At 28.9% G+C, this 21,837-nt stretch overlaps 1 protein-coding gene across 2 annotated transcripts in view; it reads left to right on the top strand.

Moving 5' to 3' along the window:
• Window positions 1-10,124, top strand: part of LOC129960342 (chorion peroxidase-like) — a 147,630-nt gene extending 137,506 nt beyond the window's left edge. For both annotated transcript variants that reach the window (XM_056073717.1, XM_056073718.1), the window contains exons 14-16: window positions 2,082-2,251; window positions 5,563-5,671; window positions 8,871-10,124. In XM_056073717.1, the coding sequence (XP_055929692.1) occupies window positions 2,082-2,251; window positions 5,563-5,671; window positions 8,871-8,955 (364 nt within the window). In that variant the 3' untranslated portion in view covers window positions 8,956-10,124. The remainder of the gene's footprint in view (window positions 1-2,081; window positions 2,252-5,562; window positions 5,672-8,870) is intronic.
• Window positions 10,125-21,837: the final 11,713 nt, after the last annotated feature.

The raw sequence follows: 21,837 nt of genomic DNA, 5'->3' as shown, positions 1-21,837 counted from the left end.
TAAATAATTTTTGCAATACATTTCTTAACTCAAACAATATATAATATAATTCATCATGTCATTAAAAGCGTTTTTCGAACTTGAAGTATATATCTATATCTTATGTTTCTGGTATTGAACTTTCGAACTTTGTCATTCGAAATTTGTAATTGCATATTCGAACTTTGTAATGGAATTAATGAAATTTTAATAATTTTCATTCGAACTTTCATTCTTACTTTTCTATAATAAATTGTATTCAAAACGTAATTACATTTTAGTATGGAGAATTCACATCATCATTTTCTATGTTTTGCATTTAATATCATCATTAATTATTACTGATGACTCAGTAAATTCTAGATGTTATTTTTTCCTTTTTGTCACATTGTATATACACAAATCTTCGTTTGCTATATTTTTCAGAACTAATTATTCTTCCAATTTTCTCACAATAGCGTATTAAAGTATTCTCTGAAAATTTGTTGGAACCCTTGAAGGCAATAGGACCTAAAACTGTAACTGTAACATAGCATGAAATGAAGATACAAAACTGCATATAATAAAAATATTATGAGCTAATCTCAAAATTGAATGTATTTGTCACATAATTTCATAAAGCGATATAAAACATGAATGAAACTTCGATACTTATGCTATTTAATACGAATATCTATGTTGATTCCAAATTTTTCATGTCCCTTCGAACATTTTCCAGGCTAAGATATTTTTTGTAAAAAGATCTTTCTTAAAACAAAATTATGCATTTCAGATACTCTGCAGTTTACAGAAAATTCATTCTTTAAAAAAAAGCATTTCATATTTCAAAATATTAATGGATTTGCGCCATAATATGTTCTTTTCGATGATTCTCCCACTTTCGAGGGCTATTTAACAAAATTAAATTGCAAAATTTGTTACCCATTATTTTAGGATATAATAAGTAAAGAAACCAATCTAGTGAAAAAATGTCTTGGAGCATCAAGTTTTCGGAGTGTTTAAAATACTTTTTAAAAAAATGAGATTGACCTGTATTTGTAAAAGTCTGTATATCTAACTTCTAGCAAGTTTAATAGTTCATTAGGTTATCAGTATAATATTGAATATTTATATTTACATAAAAGAATTTCGCTCAGGAATGAATTCAGGGATACCCGCATATATATATATATATATATATATATATATATATATATATATATATATTGTTACGAATCTGTGATGCTGCTTCCCAGCATAGTTGGTTCCATCATCAGAAAGACTGTTTTACAGTCATCGGTATTGGACGGAGTCCGGGTGTCACGTCGGAGGTCCCAATAGCTTGGCGACCATTTGACGACTTGCCTACGAATTTGGCGATTTTGGCGCCAAAATAGATTATACCCGAAACATCGAGAATTTTCCTGATCCGTCCATTAGGAACCGAGATACGCTTCGAACGTTCCTGATTGGATTGAGAGGCTTCTAGCCCCGCCTCCTGAGACCTATAAAAGGAGGCAGCCTGCAGCTGCCGGGGGGGGGGGGGGTAGTCGGAAAGTAGTCGGAATCGACGGTGAAGAAGGAGTCTTCCAGGGATTAGCAGAGCAGCGACAGAGTCAAGCTAGTACTGAACTAAGCTGTGCGCTACTGTCTGCAGCAGAGTCTTGTTGTGTGCACGTCTCGGCTGAAGATAATTGTCTTCTCCGTGCTGTATATAGTTTTCGTCTTTGTGCTGTCCTGTGTGTCTTCGTGTAAATAAACGTCGTTGTTTTTTTTCTACTGCCGCCTGCTGATTGAGCGTTCTCCACACCATATAACTTCCACTATCCAAACGAACCAGGAAATTTCGTAACAATATATATATATATATATATATATATATATATATATATATATATATATAATTCGGATAATGAATTTGTAAAATAACTATATATTAACTATAGAAATATAATAAATACAAGTAAGTATTTTGCTTGTTAGGTAAAATGGTATAAAATCTTGCAAAATAGCAAAACATGTATTATTTATTATTAGTATGTATTTATTATTAGGAGATACTTACAAGACTATTTGACATTCGAAAGAATTTTGTTTTAAATTATTCATATTTTAAAAAACAGGCACGTCGAAGATATAGACTTGTGGAGTGCGGCCATTTCAGAATATGCTTTGCCTGGTGCTATTCTTGGCCCAACGTTGTCTTGCCTGATAGCTGAACAATTTGCAAATCTTCGAAGAGGAGATCGATTTTGGTACGAAAATTCTGGTTGGCCATCGTCATTCACGCCAGGTAAAAACATGCTTTTTGAAGTCTTATTTCAAAATTTAACCTAAAATATCAAATGTTTTAGCAAGTAATTCAAGTTGCTTTACCAGTCAATCATCATGTCTACAAAAATAACCCATCCTTTACTTATAGCATTTTTTATTTTTTATTTTTCAAGTATAAAATTCTAAACACTTGCTACTAAAAATTAAATATTCAGACATTATTTCTTTTGGGCCACTATTATTAAAAGAATAATGTGGTTTTGAATTTCAGCAAAATCCTTCAAGACAATTTGAATTTTTATACAAATTTTAATTAAAAATTCCCGATTTTTTACAAAATGTTTTTCATTTAGTGAACTGTGTTCTCTTTTTCCTAATATTAATTTCTGTATGTTTGTTTCTCTTTATACCTTTACAAAAATGAGTTTTTAATTTGTTATCAAAAATTATCTACTTTTAGATTTTAAGAAATTGGAAGTTCTAAAAAAATGAATTAAAAACAAAAAATGGTAAACGTATGTAACAAAGTGCAATAAAAGAAAATCGAAAAACCTTTTTTCAGTTAAAATATTTAATGAGAAAAGCTTTATAATGTGAAAAATGTGAATACCGCCTTCAAGTTATTAGTCTTTTAAGCGGTTCAAGTTAACATGCACAGAGGATCAACATTCCTGTGGCTAGTGTGAACAGTTTTCTGCGATTTCCTTACATTTTCTTATCTAAAACTTGGAATGTTTACCACTTTAGGTCCTCATTCCAAGAATGAAATAAACCAATTGGTTGAAAAAGTGCTGCAACCTTTCCTTACATTTTCTTATCTAAAACTTGGAAAGTTTACCACTTTAGGTCCTCATTCCAAGAAGGAAATAAACCATTTGGTTGAAAAAGGGCTGCAACCTTTCCTTTCATTTTCTTATCTAAGACTTGGAAAGTTTACCACTTTAGGTCCTCATTCAAAGAATGAAATAAATCAATTAGTTTGAAAAAGTGCTGCAACAAGGGAAAAAATCAATCGTTTTAAAATCATCGGTATTTCAAGACTTATAAGAGTAGTAACTAGAATTTCAAAAGCAATTGTTAATTCACCATGCACAAAAATTAAATAAACTGAATAGAGAGTTTTGATTCATCTCTGCCTGATACGAACGTAAATATTTTCTCGACTTGACTTGGATTTATAAATCTTCCAGAAAACGTTTTCTGGATTTGGGAAATATATCTTTATATTCAAAATTCATATGATAGCAATAACAAATGAATATGAAAAAGCCAGAGTACTCTAAAATTAAGCCATATTAGCCATAAGTCAAGAACTGGTAATAAAGAAAAACTATGGTATCTTATGAAGGTCAAAATTATATTAAAGCTCTTAGATATTACCTGAGGTATAATTCTGACTTATTTCTAATAATTGGTAATATTGCCTGCCTGGGGGACTTTCAGGAGGGAACTGACACATGTTTTCACTTTGAGGAAAATCAAAAATCTTCTAGCAAGACCGATGGCAGTGATATTGGCATGAGATTCAGCGAATTTCTTGCCGAATTGCATCAGTCTATAAATCTCTGAGTAATTCTGGATAAAAGCATAACAAGAAAAAAAATCATAGATTCTTCTTCCGATTCTTCAGCCACGTCATATAGGAATCCTCTAGATCATGGCAAAGTATCAATTTGATTAAATTGCTTCATGCAATCCAAAAGCAGGAGCGATTACGATCAGTGTCAAAACATGTGATTTTGTCATTAAGGTTATTTTACGATGAATGTAAGGAATTAAAATTGAAGAAATAGAACATAATTTTTTTCTTCTTCCTCTAATCGTATTTTGATCCTCTAGGCCACGGATGCCTATATCAAGCAATGCATGAATTTGCATAAAATACTCCATGCTTTCCAAAAGCAGGAGCAGTTTCAATCACTGCCGTATAATTGCAGAACGTTTAAATTTGTCAGTATGATAATTTTACAATGAATGTAAGGAAATGTAATTGAAAAAATAAAAGCTAATGTTTCAGAAAGAAAGACTTATTCTTTCAACGTATTATCATAATGCTAGTTTGTATATTCTGTCACTGGCAATTCGTTACCTAATGCAAATATGCCCTCATTTACATATTTAGTGAAAGAGTTATTTTATCTGAAGTTTCATGGGATCCTCATCGCCTTGATTACTTTTATTATTAATGGTAATGCGTCTAATTTCCAGTTCTTTGCAGGTATATCCATAATAATACTGAAATTTAAATATTCACCAGTTAGATGTTTAGCACTGAAATCTTTGTAGTACCAGGGAGGCACAAGATATCCATAACTTGCTCAGATGCTTTATGGTAATCAGATTTTTAAAAAAATTTCTGTGGAGTCAAGTCGATAAAAATTACTAAGTGATCATTTTTAACTATTATTCTTGTATAAAATAATCTTAAATATTAAGGGAACATTTAAGAACAATGAGATTTTATCAAATGCTTTATTAAATGGAATACTATAAAAAAGTTTCGTATTTTACTCACTTCTATTTCAAAAATTTTAAAAGGTGTAAGAAATGTGACGGTCTGAAATTATTTGTGATTAGAAGTGTGTATAGGGCTAAGTAGAAAAAAATAAATATACATAAAAGTACATCTTAAAAAGTTAGGTTCGTAAAAATCTTCATTTTTTTAAATCGATTTTTTTTTATTTCAATGATATCTTGTATTTCAAGAGAAATAAAATGCAGTATTTAATATTTTATCATCAAATTAGAATTTGTGCAATGCATTTAATCTTGCCTGAAGTATAAAAACTATATCCTTTTGTTGAGGCACCTTTTATCAAATGTGAGCCGAACCCATTTTTTTAATGATGGTTTTTTTGTCTAATCTTATTAACTGCAAAGATTGTAACTGTACAAAAATGCAATATCACTTTGTCTAAAAATTTAGTTTTCTCCTTTATAAAATTATCTAAAATTCCTCGGAGTGTGTGTGTGTGTGTGTGTGTGTGTGTGTGTGTGTGTGTGTGTGTGTGTGTGTGTGTGTGTGTGTGTGTGTGTGTGTGTGTGTGTGTGTGTGTGTGTGTGTGTGTGTTTCGAAATTATAATATGCCTACCTATAAAACCTGGCATTGTAATACGTGTATGTTCGCCTTTGTTAAGAAAATATTCATAAGCTTATGTTTATTTTCTAAAACTGGATATTTACACTGAAATTATGGAAATTTCTGGTATCTAATACTATTTTTTTTTGTTTTGTTTTATTATTTCGCAGAGGGCTACTTTTATTTTTTGTTTGTTATTTATTAATTTGCCTTACTTGCAGAGAACTCATTCTTAAAAATTCCTTTTCAGAACAATTAGATGAGATACGGAAAGTGACAGTTGGAAGAATTGTCTGTGATAATTCGGATGACATCGCTACAGTGCCTCTGAATACATTTATGCAGGGAGATCCTATGAGGTAGGTTCTTTCTAGAAAATCTTTTGAATTTTAGTTTCTGGAATAAATGAAAGAGTATTTATGAGTCTTAAGAATAGGAACACCGCATGTTCTTGCATTTTTATCGTATACACAGTATTGAAAATTAATCGGGACAAGCACAAAAACTTTCACATATGTGTTTTAATTAGAATAAGTTCACAAACATGATATTCTGTGCACGTTTCAGCACGGATTTCATAAATTTAAAACACAAATGTTTGAAGATATCATTACAAAAGCAAACTTTTATGGCATTTTTAATCATTTCTCTCTTGGTTGAGCAATTCTTATTACTCACACTTCACTTCACAATAATCCACAAATTTTCGATAAAAATTACATCAGAATTACCAGAAATAAAAAACACTAAGAGTTTCCCGAAAAGAATTAATTTCTTTTTTGTGACAAAACTTTGTTTATCAGTTTAAAATTATGACGTACAGCAAAATTTTTTGAAACACGCCAACACCAAAGCGAATATGTGCATAAAAAATAAAATTTTGACTTTTAGTATTTAAATTACTTGGAGTGGGGATTCATCATTCCCTAAACGCTACTTAACTGTCAAGTCATTCAGATGCAAAATAACCCCAAAATATCTGCTTTAGTAGGTGCTTAACTGTTTTACTTATTCCCTGAAAGGATCTCCATCGCTTCGCGTGATGGAAATCCTTGGCCAAAAAAAAAAAAAAAAAAAAAAAAGTGTTTGTTGCTGAATGGAACTTTATTCCAGTCTTGTGTCGTCCAGGATTAATATTTCCTGCCCCAATTGAATCGTTTTCTCTTCATTACAGGTTTTAATTGTTTGGGGGTTGGTGTTCTTACCTATCCCCCTGCTTCAGTTAGTCTTCGCCGTATTGTCGATGAATCAACCTTACATAATAGCCAATTATTTTCTCAGAAGATTTATACTTATCTTGAGTGATGCATTTAGCTATTTCACGCAAGAAGTTTGTCAATCTGTTGTCTTACATTTGTGTTTTCTGTTTTGGATAAAGTGTCGCAAATTTATTTTGCTGCTTAATAATCCTAGAAACAGTGGATTTTCTAATTCCACCTACTGCAATAATATCCCTCATAGTCATAGAAGTTTACTGACTTTGGTTAACAATTCTAGTCATTTTCCTGGGAATGAAATCCCTTTTTTCATACGTTTGAGAACTAGATAATCCACACAATCAACCACTTTTAGCTAAAGTTCAAACGCAACTCATACGAAAATACTCTGCTTGTGATGATCAAGTGATCAAACCAATTTAGACTCAAGTCAAGGCAAAACTCTCTTCGCAACAAAATGCAATTGAAACCAGTATCAGTCAGGCAAGATATATCTGTAAAAACACGAATTCAATGCAAAAATTACATTTGTATCAATTAATTTGCCAAGTACCATAAATCCTAATAAGAAAAATATTTTGAATTTCAGAAATAATTTAAAGGAATTTTCTACATTTACACCATATGCAGAAAATAGCTTTAAATTCAGAATAGAAACAAAAATCTTCATGAAATTATTGCCATTTAAAGAAGATGGTATCAAAGTGAGACTCCTAGAATCATGATTAGTAATAAAATAGTTTCTATTTTATAGAACAATTGTTTTTTTCCCTAACATTATAATATTCACAGAAATTCTCTTCAAATGAGGTACTGTAACCCTAGAGTTTATTTTTAAACAACAACAAGAAAATCTCTCTAGTTATTTGAAATGGCATACTAAATTTCTTAGAATTTTTTGGCCGTTTAAAATAACTTTAGATGTGTAAATTATTTAGATTATTAACACAAAATACATTGTTTTACGAAACAACTGAAATTATTTTAGGGATCGTGATAGCTAATTATCTTACTTCTCTGTCTCAACCAATAGATAAAATTTAGAAATATTAAAAATAATTTTAAAAATTTGCCTTTTATCGCAACTTCTTCAAAATAACACTTTCTTCTAAAAATAACCAAACGTAATCTTCTAAATAAGTTTTAATGTATTTTCTCTGAAAAGTGATTGTCTTTGCTTCTTTCTTACTTTTACCAACTTCATTTGAAATCTTTTAACATTTGAACAGCTTGTTTTAAATTTCAGTTGAAGTTATTAAAAATGTGGGAGAATTTAGTAAATTTCTGATTTTTTGAAATCGTTACTGATCCTATGGTACAAATGAAGCTTTTATACATTAACTAGCGACATCATTAAATTTATTTAGGGGCAATTTAGAGCAGATGAAAGCGTTTAGATGGATATGGACTTTCAACTTAATCAGAAGCAATATTTAGGTTTTAAAATATATGATTTTGTGTCCCAATTTTTTTAAATACTTCCTTCATCTTTTGGTACTATAATGTTATTAGTAAATATGTACATATTTTATAGAAATACAATTTTAAGTCTGCAAATTAAATTTTATATCATTTCCACGACTTACTAATTATGATTATTTTAAAACTTATGGGGGAAATACGAACAGAATTATTAGCATTAATAATATTTACAAATATCTAAGCAGTATGTTTATACAGTATTTCTAAAGATAACTAATCAAAATCTAATTTTGGAAGTAAAATCAATATCTATGTTTCTTTATTAAAAATATCCATGTGTCAGAAGCAAATCCATAAATATCTTAGGAATTTATTATCTACTGAGAAGGAATAGTGCATACTTTTGTAGCGCTAAGTTTTAGACATTCATATAGAATCATACTTTGAAAAAGAATTTTTTTTTAAATAAATAAAGTATACAAATTGGATATTGACTTATTTGAAACATCAGTTTCATATATAATCACTACAAAATTCAAAAGTAGATTTTTTTTAACTTTTGTCCCACAAAATTCATAAGATCACACATACTATCGAAAGTATTTAATTTGACCCTTATTGGTAAAAATACAGCTCGTTTATTTTGAATATACAGATTACAAATTTTCTAAAAGTTAAATTAATGGAAAATATATTATTAGAAGAAAAAACTGCGTTGCACTGACATAGCTTTAAACAGATCTATTTTAAGATTGGTTTTATTCCTTTAATGAAGATTCTTTTTGCATTAGGGAACATTCTAATCAGAACAGAACTTTGTTACTTTTTCTTTTATAGGTGAAATTTTAAAGACAAATTTGAATTCAACAATTATAGATTTCTCACATCACTTAATTATAAAATTCCTATTCTTTTACAGAAACCCGTTTGTGGAATGCAACAGTCATCACTTCCCACACATGGATTTGACAAAGTGGCGAGACACCAGCTATGATAAAAAATAAATTTAATGTAGGATGTGGTGCTTTTTTTCAACTAAATCACTTCCGGTGATCAACCCAAATCCCAGTGCAACACGGATACAGGGGTATTGTATATAGAATTATTTAATGATTTTCCGGATGTGAAGTTATTTATCTCATGCCAAGACTCTCAAGTGATCTGCCACTGAATTTCTGACTTTGATTTCATGATACATTCCGAGATGAACTTGCATAATCGAACTCAACATGATATTGTTCAAAAGACATGGCATTTTATGACCATATCAAGAAGCAAACATACTAGGAGCTAGCTATTTAAACAATTATTAAGAGGCTAACTTTTATTGGAGCTATTCTATTTATCTGAATTTAGAAATATTTTGTAAAACAACTGCAAGTCCTGTTTCACACATTTTGCATAAAATTATGTATATGAGAAGTTATTGTGAAATATATCTTCAGTCAATAGATTGATAATGCAACCATTAAATTTTTGTAAAAAAGATGAAAAAACAAACGAAAAAGGATTTTGATTATCAATCATGAAACGTCCATGACTGAATCTTCCATCTTGAAAGCAATATTTAGTAAATAATATTTAACTAAACATTGAAATTTGGAACATCATCGGTTCATTTCATTCTGTCTGTTTCGTAAGCTAATTTACCGTACCATGGTATTAATATGACACGGTTTAGAATTTTATTACTAAGTATGTTAAACATAACTACGGCAAAAAAATGAATATTATTCGATAAACTCGATACAATAGCTTTTGTTTTTATAAAAAAAAATATCATTGCATGTTAATTCATCTTAAGCCAACGCTTTATCAAAAATTTTCATAAATAATCACCAGCACTAAATGATTTTGAAATCGAATTTAATTGCATCTGTTAACACAGAACTTTACTTCAAAATCAAGAAGGAGTTTGAAACCTTTGTTATGATATCGAAGGTAATAGTTGTCAATCAACTCAGGGTGAAAGTTCGTCGTGAAGTGCAACCCCGAGGAAATGGAAGGAGGTACTCTGGACCTCTGCGTGTACAGCAGTGCCATAATGGTCAACTTTGGAGTCAACAGAAATGCCGCTCAAATGCATTGTTTTGTCTTCTAAGAGAATAGCTGTTCTTTTGTGAAGTCTGTAATTAATACCAATTTGTACAAAAATAAATATGTCAACATACTTACAAAGCTATTTCATGTTTGTTATATTGTTTATTTTGTTTACTGTTTGCATTTCCACAATGTACATAATAAATAAGAGACCTTATGTCAAAACTAAATTCATTATTTTTGCATACTTTTTATAATGATGCCAAGGGATGATGAAAACAGATTATGAACTCAATAAACTCATATGTTATACCTTCTCTATCAGCCAAGCATAAAAACCTGAATTTTCCTTCTCTTAAAAGAATACTGCTATAGTAAAAAAAAGGAAAAAGAATTGACGAAGATGCTTTTGGGGATGTTTGCTTATTTAATGACTAGTTATTCTGTAAAACAGCCACTTTCGACCTTTCCATTCTGATAAATAAAAACTGAAATACAACATACATGAAACAATATACATGACATACAAACATACTGAAAACAATATACATGACATACAAACATACTGAAAACAATATACATAACATACAAACATACTGAAAACAATATACATGATTTTAAATCTTCCTAACAGAAAAGAATTTTTTTTAAAAAAATCGTACTGTGACACTCTTTTTCCATGTAAATGGTATTGGAAATCAGTACATATACAACTTATACGTATATTTTTTTTAAATCTTTCATAGATTCAGCAAATTTTATTTTTATTTTTCCTCTTAAAAATATTTAATAATGTTTAATTATTTCGAAAAAAAGTGTGATTTGAAGAATGAAACAAAAGAGTGTCACAGCAATAATATTGCAACATTTATGATTAACACGTACATACTATTTTTAAGAAATGTTTTCTTCTTACCTACAATTCTATAAAGAGTAAATGGTCTTTAATATCCTTTTTCTTTCTTTTTTTATTTTGTCTTTTAATTAATGGTGGATATTTTTAAAGCTTTTTTTGTAAATTAATGAAAATTAAATACTTTAATTCACATATATACTTTAATTCACATCTATAAAATTTTAAAATGCTTTCTTCAGGTGGTTGCATTTTCAAACAGTTAAACTTATTCCATGTTTATAAAAACAAAATTTTGTAGCCTCTTCTTCATTCACTTCTCAACACTCTTTAGTTTTAAAATCTTGCATTCTCGATGACAATGTACTACTTTAATTTTTCAAAAGCAAATTATCAGTTAAACAATCTATTTTTTAAAAAATTGTTTCTCTTACACATGACATCACCTTGCAGATTGTTTGAGAAAAAATCATTTAAAATTCTAATATATTAATAATAATTAATTATAAACTAAATACCAAGAAATCAGGAAAGAATATAAGTGAAAGAAATTTTACTTTTTTAATACATTGATAAAAGAATTTTTTCACAATTAATTCGATAAAATTTATTTAAAATAAGAGAATCTTAGTTTACTTTTTCTAAAATCTCTAAACATTCTAATTTTTAGTTTTTATTTGCCGAGCTTTCACTATTTACAATCAAGCATTTATTTTGACTAAATCTGTTATTATTTTGTAATCAGTTTAAAAGTTAATGTTTATAAAATACTTTCATGGATGGTTATTGAATTCACATCAAAATTTCGTATTTTCTAGTCTAAAATTAGCTTTTAACTAAACAAATGAAGTCGAAGCCTAAAAACAGATTTATTGAATGGTTTAATAGGAATTCTAGTTATAAACTTAGCAGAGTTTAACAGAAAAATAGGATGCATGATTCATGTCAGGGACATTAAATAGAAAAAAGAAAAGAAAAAACATTTCAGAACAGGAAATTCAAAATATAGTCGCCTTTAAAATTATTATCTATAACATATAGCAACATACATTTCAGCTCATATATGGCAAGAGAACATCAGAATATATTTATTTTACTTCCATTGGCAATTTTTATCTTAATCCCTATAGGAATCACATTTCTTAAATAAACAATCATATTTCCAAAATTCTTGACACAAAATTAAAAAAAAATCTTTTTCTATGCAATGTTTTATTCATGATGTTTAGATTCCTATCACACAGGAAATTATTCATATTGAATTGATGATTATTAACTATCAAAACAAATGCCAAAAAAAGTACATACATATACTTTCAAATCTGAGGGTTTTTTTTATTTTCTTTCTGAAATAGTCTATATAAAAAAAGTAGACTTGCATCATATAATTAAACATTTACATTGCTTGAATTCAGGAAAAAAATTATTCTGAATTTTTAAATATTAATTTGGAAAAATTTATTTTAAGAGCTCGAATTTTTCCATATATTTATAAAATCAAATAAATTTCTACTCATTAATTCTGAGCTAACATTATTGAAAATATTTATACATTGTTCAAGCAATTGAAATTAGATAGTTTTAGCAGAGTTTTGCTAATTTAGCTAAAATTATATAAAAGGCACATTGGAATTTAAATAATATCATGTTTATCAAGAATTATAGAATATATAATAAATAAATAACAACTTAAATAATATAGTTACATGTTTTTGGTAAATGCCAGATTTTTGTAAAATGGCTTTCCGCAAAATAAATAAAATAAGAATAAAATAAAATAAAAATACCTCACTTTTTTCAAAATTTATATTTGTAAAATTTGTTTCAAAGTTTTAGCTTCAAATTGAAGAAAAATTCCTTTAAATTAAAATTAAAAACACCGCGCACATACTGGTTTAAAAACTACTCATACAATTATTAAACATTTAAACATTAAAAATTCATCTGATAAAAAATGTTTGAAAATGATTCAAATGATAAATTAAAACTTGTAAATTAAAACATTTATTAATTTGAAGGAGCCAATAATAAAATGAATTCGAAATAAAACACTGAATAGTTTTTACTTGAATTGCATGAATAAAAAACTAAAACATCTTTCAATTTTTTTATATGTTCAATGAACCAAAAGAAAAATTTAATACTCTCTATCAATTTTCACATTTTGTCGCATTTGTACTTTATTTAGGTAAATAAAATTGGCTTGCTTGTGTTTTTTCCTTACTACTGATAAAAACTCATGAAATTTTATTAAAAGTATCACGCAATTTGCTAATATAAACATTTCAACCAATGAAAATCGAGGATCAGTTCCTTTCCACTCATTACAGACTTGCGAAAGCGAGCAAAGAAACAGAAAGATTAACTAAAAACTCTATAAATATTTTTTTAAAGCTGCAAGCTTTTAGATATTAATTAGAATGCCACAGAAAAAGTTTTTTTCTTTTATTGGATTTGTATAAGCTTTATAAATCTTTCTCTGTTACAAAGGGGAATCCATTTCTTATATTAAAAGAAATATAGATACAGGATATCTAAAAGAAAGCAGATTCTTTTAAATCAAATAAGGTGAATCTACGAGATACTGTTCCTCTTATTCACAATGAGAAATGAAAGACATCAATTTATAAAATATTTTTTTAAGATTTCTGCAAGGCTGAATCAAAATAACAAGTTCTTTACATACTTGGTAAAAATATGACTTTTTGAAGCTATATTTTTATATCTATTTTGACATGCATTTTGAAATATATATTAAAATGAGCCATCAGATTGGCTTCAAATATGATGAAAGGAAATCTGTTTAGTAATACTTCAAAATTATTTCTTCTTGAGGTCAAGCTTTCTCTGCGGGTTGTATCTTTTGAATTTTAATTTATACACATTTGCTACATATATTTATGTTGCTCAATTTTATTTAAAAGGTATAGACCTATATTTTTCAAAGGCAAGTGAAAATGTATTAATTTTTTGTGATCAAGCAAGATATATAAATTCGTTTTTTATCTAATACATTCATAGCCAAAATGTTAATTATGATTTAAAAATTATATTTCTCATTATTCAGCCATTTTATTTTCTGCAGATAAAATGAAGGTAAGGATTGAGTTTGTCTTTTAGAAAGATGTAATAGCTTTCGAATTAATTTGATTGCACTGATTATAATCTTATTCATGCTATTATCCAACACCAAATTTAATGTTATTATTTTTTCCTAATAACATGAGCTATAATGTATGTGAAACTTTGATTATTCAGCCTTGTGACATCCTCTTGGTTCTGTTTTTATTTTTTTAATCATTATCATTTAATAAATTTTAAATCGATCAGAAGATAAATGATTTTGATTTGAAAAAAATATATTTTATCACCATTTTTTAAAAGAAATTTTACACATTTTTACAAACTTCAAAGCTCGAACACTATCAGTTGAGGGTGTGTTTTTTTATATTGATAGATCCATCTTATCCATCAAATTTTCTTCAAACTTATTTCAATAAACTTTTGTAAAGAAAACGAATTTAAATCCATATCATCCCAATTAATTCATTCCAAAATTTTAATATGAAAAGTTAATAGACATGACACGATATTTCATTTAAAACTTACTATATATTTAACTAAAGTCTACTTTGTATAGTTCCGAAAGATAAACTATTTGTTTTTAAAAAAACTGAAAAAGAAAACCAGTAATCCAACCAAAACTATTTACTGATTCAAAATATTCATTTTGTACGAAAGTTTATGACTGCTAGATCCATCATCAGCGGTCAAATGTCCACCACCCTCCTGCATTTTGGAGATAAATACTACTTATCTATATATTTTCTTTAGAAAAACAATCCTGATGGTATACCCCAGTCTCATTCTCTTAACCGGTTTTGCTAATATTCATTTCATTTTGAAAGCTAATAACCTATGGATACGTCATCAATGGCTGCCTTTGAATTTGAAAAAAGAGCCGTTGATTGACTGTAAATATTTAAAAAAAGACAAGCCTTTACAATGAGGGATTAGATATCTATCAATTTAGATATAGAAAAAAAAATTCGTATTGAGCTTACAAGACCAAGATGAAAATTGTAATTGTGGTAATGAAATTTCATATATAAGTGATATGGTTTCAAAAATTGAAATTCCTTTCAAATATATTTACAATTATTGAAAAATTTCATTAAAACTTACTGCCAACAACTCCAAATTTATTTTATCATATTAGAGACTAACTAGTGAATCCATCCCTTTACTTATTTCTATGAAATGAATTTCAAATAAAAATACATTTTCATGAACATGCAAGTGCATTTTTCTTTTATTACAAACAAACTTCATCTTTAAAAAAATTGGTAAACTATTTAAATATCTGAATAAATTGTTTATTATTATCTTTATATGTAATTAATTCGTTCAGAGATGGAAACAAATGAATTCATTCAATTCAAAAAATCGTTCTAAATTTATTTTCTTTTGAAAATAATTCTTATTAGTTAAATTGAATTTCATAATAAGTTGATCTTTAAAATAAAAATGACTAAACAACAATAAAACAAACTATTGAATTTATTTTAATAGTATTTAACTTAAATGAAATTACAGTTTAGAATTTCTTCTTTTTCTTTAATTTAAATTATGAGCACATTCATAATTATTTAAATTTCGACTTGATAGATCAACTTCATTGATATTTAAAATATACTTTAATGATACATGTAAATCATAATCTTGCTTTAATATTTTAAAAATCTGGAATAAGATTTTTTTCCATTTTTCCATTATTTTAGCATGTGCGTTTTAACTTTTAAAATAGATTTAATTTAATTGTTCTCCCATTCTATTCCTCTGTTAATTACGTACTCATATTATTTACACAAAACATAGAATAATAAATAATATAAATATTAACTGCTCAGTGATTCATATGTGATGCACAGTAGCACATGCGATTATCATTTCTTAATGGTATTGCAAATCCTGCTGCATTACATTTACCGAAATGTATTGGAGAAAAAAGGGTATTATTCTGTTTAAAAGTTGAAACCCTGTGACTATTAAAATGTTTATTTTAAATCCTTAAGTTTATTAAAAAATATTGCATTTTAAATTTTAATTCTTTAGTATCAATACATGGAAAAATTAATTGAAATTTTTTTTACACATGATATAATATTGTTAAAAATACCGATTTATTAATTAATAATGAAGTTTCAAAGAGTAGAGTATTAAAATTAATCTTGTCATTCCAAAATTTATAGTCAACATGGAGATCTGACAGTCGCCATCTTTTCATTCGAAAAGATGGCGACTGTCGGATCTCCGCAATCTAGCTTTATTATTGTGAATTGAAATCAATTCTTTGAAGAAGCATCGCTATTGTTCACTCCTCCTACACAGGCATCTGGTTCTGGAAACGCATGCTTGAGATAGCTCTAAAAATAGTGGGTATTGTCAGCGCGTGTCTACCTTTCGCAGTACAATAATTGATTTTTCGAACGAAAACCTGTCACCGGCAGAATCGGACGCAACAGTTGCTAAGGAAGATTATCTACGGTTGTTAGGTAGAAAAGGTTGTTATTGAGAAAGGAGTATTAAGAGCAATCGCAGAAACAGGAGAGATTCAAATCTATCGATTTTGATGAGAATGACATGATTTTGAAGGAACGTGCCAAGAGAAATTATGAGTATTTAATTTTTATATGGAGGGAAATCACATGATATACATTTTCAGTGGATATTTTCGCTTGAGCAAAAGTTAATTTATGAATATTCATAATTTTCTATATCATAGCACATACAGAAAGCATATGAAATGCTTATTTAATAAATAAAAAGTAGCTTTTTTAAAGTTTTTATTCCAGATAAAAGTAACAAGCTTTATATTTTCTTGGAATCCTTTTTATATATTATTGGTTAGAAATAGATCGACAAATTATTTGTTTATTGAAAAGATTCATTTCTGTATACTCATGAAAAATGCCACTTAATTTTATTTTCGAGTTGCGCATCTACAAATTATTTTCAAATTCATGTATTTTTCTTCATCATTTAAAACAGAAAATGAAAAATACATAACTAAATTTACTTGGATAGGGAGTTAGTATAAATAATTCTAAAGCTTTTTACGAATAAGTATTACAAAAACTAAGGAAATGTAAGCAAAGAAACAAAGCAAAAAGAACTTATAAGTAAACAAGTAAGAACAAAATTTTAGGGAACTCGCAAACAAGTTTTTAATGCAAAAACATTAAATGTTTTTAGATAATTAGTGAATAATTAAATAAAATTCAATCAAATTAACAATTATATCTTTCGTTTCTTTTAAAAACTTAGTTCACTTTAACTTATCTATATTAAATACAATACTATGTAATCAGCTTCAGCAGTCCTCTCGTGATGAATAACATAAACATTCTGCCCAAAGAAATTAAATTCTGCTGCAATCTGATCTGATGTGTGTATGAATGTTAGGTGCTTTAAGAATTTTTTATAGGAGCAAAAAAAAAAAACAGAAGATTTTTTTCCCCTTGTAAGACTGTTTTCTGCTTGTAACTAAAAGTCCCAACACCCTCTGAAACTTGCTCTCCAATAAAGATTTTATGCCCCTTTCTCCTTATAAAATTAATAGTAAATGATGTAAACTATTGTTGCACCCTTGCATGGCATTGCTGAACGATAGTTACGAAATATAGATCTTTGGTTTGAATCTTTCATTTTAACAGAATCTGTGGCGAGAATATTGTTATGGAACTTCACTTCCACCAAGTCCATAAAGTCACCGGATTCACTTGTAGTGGGTGTATGGTGTGAAAACAAACAGTAGGCCTCAATAACGACTTTTATTAAACACAAAGACAAGAATACGCAGACAACAGATATACAGCCGAGACAAACACAAACACACAGCATCACACCACAACAAACAGTAGCCCACAAGTAGTAATCGGTAGTAATAACAACCACAGCACACAAAGCGACCAGACAGAATTCAGCAGGAGGTGGGAATCTTCGTAGCTACTCTCTACGGTCTCTCCAAAACACCTGCAATTCCCCACTGTCTCCTTGCTTTAACTGTATCCAACTGCCGCCTCACTATAACACGATTGGCTACTCATCATACGACTCGATGTTGCTTCTATAATAAACACCACGACTCGGCACACAGCTCAATTCAGCAATCGCTTGAGCTCCACACAACGCTTGCTCTTCACTGGACTGATCTAATTATTCGCCGTTGACTATTTCTACGATTCAATACACGACAATACTCGACTGACTTCGACTTAAGACTGTCGGCCTTTTATAGTTCCCGGAGGCGGGCAGAGAAGGTTCTAAAACAATCAGGCATACCTCGGTTCCTATTAGCTCAATCTCTAAAATTCTGGAAATTTCTAGTATTATCTGTTTTGTCGCAAAAGTCTCCTAGTTCGTCACCAAGTCACCAAATGATCGCCAAGTTTGTGGCCAAGCTCAGGGATCACTAACTCGGCATCCGATCAGCATCCAACAGAGCTGATCGTAAAACGGTCTTTCCAGTGATTGAACTAACCGTGCTGGGAAGCAACATTACAAATTTGTAACAATATGCATTTTCAAAATCTTTTTGCCGGCTTATTGACACCAAAATTTGACATAAAATTACAGTTGTAATCACAAGATAAAATACCGAAATCAATTCAGTCTTTGGGCTTGCATGCATGCGAAAGCACAAACCAACAGATGGTCAATTGTTTGACAAATTTGTTTCAAAATTTAATCAGAATCTATATTTTAGATGCTACACCTATGTACTAAATTATATCTCATTAGTTCTCTGCATTCCATTCCAATTTTCACCAATCAAATCAAATTTCTATCAAATTTGATCGTAATTCCAGATTTCAGCTGTCTAGCTCAAAGCCTTTTTTGAGTTATTGTGCTCACAGACAGACACGCATAACTCCAGGAACGTGTTTTTCTGACTCAGGGAGGCCTGAAACAAAGAGATTAGTCAAAATCTTGAGCTCGAACTTTTTGACTATTACAGTAATTCTTTTATACTTTGTATACGAGAAAGCAGTTTTTGATAAATTGAAATCTATCAGTTTTTGGTAAATTATCACTCTATATTAAAGTACCCTTATTAAAATTTTCTCAAAGTTTTTCTCTTCGTAATGTTATTTGTTTTAATGAAAAAGCGGCCATGAAATTAGAGTTGCGAAACATGGCAAGAGTTCATATTTCATCATTGTTATATTGACATTCCATTTTGAACTAATATTAGAGTTATTATGTCACTTGGAAAGAGACTACAAAGTATTAATAAAACGTTATGTAAATATATAAATGAAATATTAAGTAATCAAGGCAATATGAGACTTTTAGCAAATAATTTTTCAGTATGCGGGAAATATAATTATTTTCATTTTATAATTTCAAAATCAGATATATAGAGCACCTTATATAGAAGTTATCAGTGAATACCGAAAGGTTTTAGAACGATACTGGCATTGCTACCAGCTGACTTTCGCCACGCTCTTCAAAAGAAGCTAGATGATGAATGAAATATGAAACCATTTTTAGTTACTTTGGACTACTTATTTTTATTCAGGAAAAACGAGAATGGGAATGAATATCGCAATTTATTTCAAATTAACTTAAAAATCTTTGATTGATCACAGAGAATTGGAGTACTAAAGCTCACTGATTCTTTTGGTGATTAGTTTAGTTATACTTTCACGTTTTAAAGCAACACTAGGGCTATTTTGGGACGGACATCGTAATTTTGGAACCGCGGTCAGATGACAAGGACGTCGCCTGAGCTGCCCCCTCCTCTTCAAGCTTCCACACCACACCAGCGGGAATTCTTTTGCCCCTGATGGATTTAATTTTCATCGGACACGCTTACACGATGTTTCTTCGGTGGAATCAGGCCTCGAACTTGAAACCTACCTCGATCTCGAAATCCTCTTCAATACACAGCCCTCGATTGAAAAATAGTTTTGTCATTGACAATATATTCCGATGTTGTTTGTCCGTTGGTTTCATTTATATGTGACATGTTTTAATTGTTTTAAAACAAAAAGTATTATTAATATTATCATTTTATATGCTAGCGTACTTAATCCAATCACCAGATAAAAATTACCAAAGATATTCACATCTAAATAAGTATCGAGAGATGAAATGAATGAGAAAATACCATTATAGCTTGCATCGCAAAGTTTCTACAATAGTTAATTCATTAAAAAATTAAAGTTTCATGTAAACGTACAGTTAGCAATCGTGTGAAAACTTCAAAGACAAACGGCGAGAGTATTCGAACTAAGCCGATCTTCTTGAGGGGTAAAATCTCAAATTGGAATCAACCTTGACAATTAAAATCTGCAGCACTATTTCGAAGAGAATGAAGACAAAATTTGCCCCAGAAATTCGGAACGCGTTTAAAAACTTGATAAATTATCGAAAAATTTGAAATTTTAAATGCTTCTTCCTAAATAGTATAAAGCTACGATTAATTTAGTATTGAAATTTTGTAAGTTCCCATTTTTTATTCTGGTAAATATTCATTGTATATCATCTGTCTTGTGAAATGATATTTTCGGAATTTTTAATGGAAAAGCCAAAATTTCACTTATTTTTTAAACTAAAATTTTAAATTAAATTTCAAAAATAATCTTTCTGAGGTGCACATTCCCACTTTCTGAAGTATATTTGTGCTAAATTTGGTAGCTCTATGTCAAACAGTTTATCTTCTAACAAACACATTCTCTTTTGTTATTAGTACAGGTTAAATTTTTTCATCCCGTTTGTATGATTTTAAACTGTGTGTATTTATTTAAATATTTATTTACACATGTATATTTACATTGTAAAAAAAAATTGTAAAAAATTTTATTATATTAATTGGCTTTACCTAATGAGCTCTTTAAAATGATTTTAAATAAACTACATTTTGCTTTATATGAATGACGATTTCAACTGTTTGCTTAATTAGTGGTGGGGTAGTTACTAAAAACGAAATTTAACTCTCCAAAATCTTAAGTTTAAAAATAATCTAAATTTCCTTGCATAATTTTACATAATTTTATATGCTGGCTAATGACATTTGCATGTTTATTGACAATTATCATCAGAAATTGATAGTACAAAAAATTAACATTAACATATCTTGAATTAGTAAAAGAATTAATAATGTATTACGAATTAATGTAACTGAATTAATAAATGAGCGTAATAATTACAAAAAACAAAATTTATCTCTCCAAAATCTTAAAAATAATCTAAATTTCCTTGCATAATTTTACATAATTTTATATGCTGGCAACATAATGACATTTGGATGTTTATTGACAATTATCAGCAGAAATTGATGCTACAGAGAGGTTAACATTAATATGTCTTATATAAATATGATAATATTCAAATGCACTTCTCTAACTTAAATTAGAAAGAAGCAGTCAATGAAACATTAAATGAATGCAAAATTCATTTATTTAGTGTCTTTAAATCGGATTAGTTATAATTCACTATTTCATGAAAACTTTAAAATTCATTTTATATCACTAACTGATCAAATCAATAATTGGTTTTCACCCAGTGATTTGTACCTCTGCGCTTGCAATATTTACAACGATCCCTTCTTTCTCCCTTAAACCCCCCCCCCCTAATTTTATTGATCCTAAAGAGACATCCTTCCAAATTTAATGGGAACGTTCTTGAGAGAGCTAAAAGACCTAGATGTCCAAAAATATTTGCAATGATGCCTACAGGTGGCGTTTTAGTGCATACTGTGAAATCAATTGGTTTCAACAGGTATAATAGGAGGGATGCTTCTCCCCGAAGTGCTGTTTTACTATCTTCCTCTGCGAGTCAAAGCAAAAGATATCGAAACTGAGTAAGCTTACTTTGTCTAAAATTCTTTTCTAATTGAAACTACCCATCAATGAAAATTAAGAAAATTAGAAATATTTTATTAATAAGAAATTATCAGAGAACAGATGGTTTTAACAAGTAGAAT

Source organism: Argiope bruennichi, chromosome X2 (assembly GCF_947563725.1).
Source record: "Argiope bruennichi chromosome X2, qqArgBrue1.1, whole genome shotgun sequence".
In the NCBI taxonomy this organism is placed as follows: Eukaryota; Metazoa; Arthropoda; class Arachnida; order Araneae; family Araneidae; genus Argiope; species Argiope bruennichi.
The sequence above is the reverse complement of the archived record's forward strand: the minus strand, read 5'-3'. Positions and strand labels throughout refer to the sequence as shown.